Raw genomic sequence first — 6,000 nt, 5'->3', positions numbered from 1 at the left:
ATGTATACGGGAATCTAATTTAGGAAAATGATTAAGTAAAAATGTTACTAAATATCAACAAAAAAACCTGAACGATAGTGATGTTCTGATGAAGCTTCATGAAACAGTGTCATGTTGTTTAGAGGTCAGTAGGTGGCGCCATTAGTTTAAAGTGATGTTTCATTAGAATAATGACACTGCTTCATAATGCCTCATCAAACCTTCACTACTGAACGATATGAGGGTTTTAAAAACATTGGACTCAAAAACAAAAAAACTACTTCAAAGTAAAATAAATAGCCGTAATCAACATAAATTTGATCGCAAAAATACACAACAACCAAATTTAACTACACGAAAATGTACTATATTGTATCCTGTAAGAACAATATAGACGAAGACCTGTTGGTTTTGGGCAACAAAAAAAAAACAGGAATAAATATATATATATGTATTTTTTTTCTTCCTTGCTTTCTTTGGATGACTATGTATGAGTAATAAGGGTTTAAATAGATTAAATTAAAATATATATATATTAACGGTGTTTAAAATGATTAATAGTTAGTTAAGCATCGGATACTTAATAATTTGTCTTATCAATGTGACTGCATACACAGAAAACACAAAATCAAAGGATAACTTCCTTTTTAATAATTAAATACACATGTTCAATTAAAAGAAAACTTCATCCACAACAAACCACCAGCAGACTTCACTTAAAGATTAATTTCAAGCGTCGTCCGACCACAGTTTTCTTCTTCACAGCGTTAAAAAAAAAACCTGCTCTTAACTGAAACCTAAATTCCCTGACGATTGAAAAGTTTGGAAACGATCATCTGGTTTCTTTTGTGTTGTCATCAGGGCGCATGAGTCGGTGGTTTGAAGAGTCCAGTCTTCCTCAGGTACCGGACGATGAGGGGGACCGACACCAGGGTGATGCTGATGCGCACCGGGGCGAAGAGTTTGTGGATGGCGTAGGCCAGGACGAACGTGCTGGTCCCCGCCGCCATCTTGGAGCGAATGATGGCCTCGCTCAAGCCCAGCTTGGACAGAAGATACACCACGTCCAGCCCACTGAGGAGAGGAGGCAGGTTAGACACGCAGTTCAACACACCTCCACCGAGAGGCGCCGTTCGGAAAAATAAACGCCGGCTCAAAATAATCCGGCGGTCTCTCACCTGGACACGAGGAGGTAGAACATTCCCAGAGACATCAGTGAGATCCCGACGTGAAAGGAGACCCCCACCGCTCCGTATTCTTTGAAGACCGTTTTCAACTGCTGGGCTTTGGTGGGTTTGACGGCGCCTGGATCTGCCTCCTGTGCAGACGAGGTCGGCCGGTCCTGAACATTCTGCTCCACCTGTGAGGAATCCTTCAAGGACACATGGTGAGGATCCTGAAAGTAATACAAATATAAAAACTTCATTAGAGTCAGTAGAGAAAATATCATTACACTTGAATATCACAATGTTTTTTCACAAAACTGTATCGATGATCAAAAGAATTTATCAAATTTTCAATTTTTTTTACACCAAAAATGTTTATTTTCTTTGGTTTTCAATCATACTTATTTTATCATAGTTGTTTTATGGTCAACTTATAAATGCGCGTAAAGTATTTGTTATAAACAATAAATCGGTGCGTTTGTTTATTTTTGTGTTGCAATTAAATATCATGCCACTAGATGGCTGCGCAGATGAAGGACCGCGTCCAAAAAAATGCAACATCCTTGACAAATATTGGAGAGAAAATCTCAATCACTCACTAATAGAACATTTTTGAAAAATCCAAAGACATAAAATCTAAATAAATAAAACTCAATAAAAACTAAAGAACAACAATAGTTTTCCTTGCATTGAATAAATCCGTTTTAAATATAGCAACAAACAAAGAATGGCTGCTTTGGTGCTTGGTTGTGTTTTTCTATTACTTATTTTGTGTATTATCTTATTTAATTATTTTATTGTGTACCGACAACCCAAAGAAACCCTGAAGATAGTTGCGAGTGTAACACAGGATGAGCTGTGCTGCAGAGCTGCTGCACTGGAGGGGCCTCTAGTGTGTACACTCGCTTCCCTTTGTACTCGTGACCTCAACACACATGACCCTCAAAGATGAACTCACACAATCCCACGTCTGACTTGTACCAGTGTGTGTGTGTGTGTGCGTGTGTAATAAAACTGATTAGTGGATCCAGTGACAATGGGATCTCTACAGCAGAGGCACGTGGAAGGCCAGCATGTGACTCCAGAGCAACGACCACTTTATGGTGCTCTCTGAAAATACTGAGTACTAGAGGAGCCTTCGCTGGTGCTTCGCTCGGTTTGTTGCAGGATTCACAGACAACGTGACTCTTGACGAAGTCGTAACTGCTTTCAAAATATGTCCAAACTTCAGCTTTAAAAAACCGCTGGAGTCGACTGTATCCTCTTGTCCTCAGTCATCTCAGGGTATTATACTGTACCTTTGGTAGGATGTGTTGAGTGCTGCCATCTAGCGGCTGGAAGTTAGTTGTTGATTCACAGTTGAACAACGCAGTACATGTTTTCATGTTAATTTTACATTTTTAAAAATACTTTTTCAATTGTAAAATACTTGATATAGATTAATTAACCATGAAATAAATAATTCAAAAATCTTTCAATACTCGATTCCCAGTAAACAATGCAGTATCTTGAGAAAAGAATATTGCGACGATGAAGTGAACGTCTTCGTTGTCGTCGGGGTCGCCGGGGTCACAGGCCGAAGACCTGAACTCTCCATAAGTAAAGAGAAGGTTGTAGCAGCACAAGGAGGAGTTTTGCTGGAGGGCTGTGCTGACGTTAGATCGCTGCTTTGCTCAACGGCTCAAGATAAAGAGCTCCACCCCGTGAACACCAACTGACTCCAACTGTTGAAGAATCTTCCACGTGGGCTTCTTCAACTCTTGAGGATCAACACGGAGTCATTAATACTGTTGTGGGGATGGAATTAAACGTCGCAAACCATGTATTTCTGCGGTAACTTTGAAAAAAACAGACTGAACGTCTTTCTTTTGCAACACATTTTCAGCCTGACATGAAGCTGCGACTGAAGATAAACTGGCGAAGCGAACAATGGACAATAGGAAGGCGAGAGCGGGAGCGGGCGGCTGTTTTTCAGACACCATCTTGTGAAAAGTAAAGGCGGGCAACAGCGTGGGAGGGGTCATGTGACAAAAGAAGGCCTGAGTGAGCGGTGGGAGGCTGTGGAGTGTGATAACAGCTCATGTGGAGGGTGGACCAGGTTTTCAGAGCAAGAATGTGTGTGAATGAGTGTCTTTAAAAGACACAAAGAAACCCTGATATAGTCGATCTATGAAAGTCTGATTTGAAAATAAATAGTTTTACAACAATAACGAACCGTTACTTTAACATCAGTTCAGCGTCACAACACGTCAACCTTAAAATCAGAAGCAAGATGGCCGACAGAGAAGAAAACACTTGCCAGGGAAAATAGAAAATATTTTGGCGGCACCAGGCGTGAACATCCGTTTAAAAATGATGTATTAACAATAACAACAATGATTTTTTTTAATAAAACCAAACTGAAGCAACTTTCATTTATGATTCAAAGCAAAAACAATACAATGAAAAGTTGTTTTGTTTTGACTAAAAGTCAGCGAGGTGACATGATGTCAACTTGTTTTTGTGTAGTTGATGGATCTACTGACTCCTTTAAGAAACATCTTAAGACGTTTTTATTTGTTCAGGCTTTTCCTTGATTTTCTGGAACTCCTGTTGTGTTATCAGTTTTATCTTGACCTTTAAAGTATATACTTTATTGAATATTGTTTTGATTGTTTAAGCGCTTTGTGACCCTGGTCAGGAAAAGCGCTGTACAAATAAAAATGACTTACTTACTTACTTAGTGTGGGGAAATGACAATTTTACAGTAAACATTTTTGAAGGGAAAAACAAATGCTCTGATGGTGTTTATTCTCTGAAACTCCTCAGGCCGTAACTGTCGTTTGATTCTTTTGACGGAGACGGTTGTAATGATGCTTTTGTGAATAATTGTAGACTTAAATTACTTGTTTACATTTGCCTGTTAAAACTTTAAAAAAAATGTTAATTGATTTTAGTGTTTTTATTATTATTATTATTGGCACATCAGCCATTATATTATGACCACCTTCCAAATCAATCTACACCTCTGACCCACTAGAAATTTTAAATGAATATATTTGGAATATAGTAAGTAAGTAAGTAAGTAAGTAATTGTTATTTGTATAGCGCTTTTCCAGACCAGGGTCACAAAGCGCTTAAACAATCAAAACAACATTCAATGAAGTATATACTTTAAAGAGCAAGATATAGTCAAGAACTATGGACAAAATATAATATTTAACTATAAAATGTGCAAATGTTTGAAAACAAATATTTCCCCTTAGTGACACAATTACTCCTAAAGGGACTAAACATAAAAAATAAATGATTTAGGTTCTAAACAAATACCTTAATTAAAAATATGATAAAAGAAACAAGTACTAAACTAAGATATATCATCATGGCGCTATGAATGAATACTTTAAAACAATAAACATTTCCTTAGGGGCAACATTATATACCGAAATACAATACAATATAAACAATAAAATAAACGTAAATATGCCAATAAAAATATATATAATCATTTCATTTCTTTAAAAAAGGATATACCTGTATAATATATTTTAATTCTAAACACGATCTCAATTATCACTGAAACTATTTTTTAGAAAACGTAGAAATGTTTATAAAACTGATGTAAAGTTGTCGCAGGATAAACGTGTCAGACCGGATGTTGTTTACATACGTCACAGACGGTTTTTTATTATGAAACCAAATGTACCTGTTTCTGGTTCTGGTCCTCTTTCTGGCTGCTGGGTGACGTGGACGAGGACCTGCAGGGCTGCATGGCTCTGGACCACCAGCTTCCTGTCAGCGCGGCATGACCCGCGGAGGTCAGCGGGGTCACGCGTCCAGGCTCGTGGGTCAGACGCAGGTGTGACGAGAGATCACCTGTGACGCGGAAACACCGGTAGCCCAGTAACGCGTGTGTCTTACGTAACGACCAGGTGACGTCACGGAGTCCGTTCGCCGTGGCTCGGATCGAACCGGGTGAGTGGACCTGACCCAGAACACACCTCGAGGCTCGGCTCAGCAACATGGCGGGTCCTGCTGATCTCAGAGACGCTTTTAATGCTCTTTGTTGTCGTCTGTCAACATGGTGCCGCCGCGCGTGCGTGTGCGTGAGCCGTCCTCGCGATCACTGACGGACGCAGACACTGACGGCGCAGGCGCGATCAAGGGCGGTGACGTAAGCGGAGGGGGAGGAGCCATGTAAATAAGCTTTTATAATGTTTTTTTTATTGTTATTATTTTACTGTGGAGTGAGGAGAATATCATCAGGTTAAAAATGAATTGTTTCTTCTGTCGTCCTAATGGTTTATATTTCAATTTACTTTAACTACGATTCTTAATGATTATAGACGATATATTTCCCTTTATTCTTTTAATTATACCTTTTCACGTCTTTATAATGATACAATACTATATACAGTATATATATATATATATATATATATATATACTAACTACTACAATAACAATTATTATAATTAAAATAACTATTTATAATGTGATTATAACATATAAATAGTGGTAATAATTATAACCGTCATTTGTATTATTTAAACTGTTTTATATATTGTGTAAAATGTTTGTTTCATTCAATTATTTCCCTTTTTTGCATCATTTAAAATGAAACACATTTATATTCAAACATAATTCTAATTGTTTTGGGGTTTTTCCCCCCATTTTTTTTCTTCCGTTTTCTTAAATTTCCTGATGACTTGTTATTTTTAAATTAGCTACTTTCATTTCTTCATTGATTTATTTATTATAAGGTTAAAACGATTGCATAGTGTTTTTCATACATTGATTAAAAATATTTTTTATTTAGCTTTATGTATTTGTTCTTTTAATTTGTTTGTTTTATTAAAGTTACTTAATTTCATTA

At 37.4% G+C, this 6,000-nt stretch overlaps 1 protein-coding gene across 1 annotated transcript; it reads right to left on the bottom strand.

Moving 5' to 3' along the window:
• Positions 1-607: 607 nt before the first annotated feature.
• On the bottom strand, positions 608-5,148 carry mims2 (mitochondrial inner membrane scaffold 2). The gene is made up of 3 exons (XM_087801345.1): positions 4,831-5,148; positions 1,158-1,375; positions 608-1,053 (listed from the first exon to the last, which is right to left on the bottom strand). Exons 1-3 carry the CDS (start codon positions 5,146-5,148, stop codon positions 837-839), a joined length of 753 nt encoding a protein of 250 aa, XP_087657471.1. The 3' UTR covers positions 608-836.
• Between the last annotated feature and the right edge of the window lie 852 nt (positions 5,149-6,000).

The sequence above is a fragment of the Callionymus lyra genome, chromosome 10 (assembly GCF_982586985.1).
Source record: "Callionymus lyra chromosome 10, fCalLyr1.hap1.1, whole genome shotgun sequence".
Classification (NCBI taxonomy): Eukaryota; Metazoa; Chordata; class Actinopteri; order Syngnathiformes; family Callionymidae; genus Callionymus; species Callionymus lyra.
The sequence above is the reverse complement of the archived record's forward strand: the minus strand, read 5'-3'. Positions and strand labels throughout refer to the sequence as shown.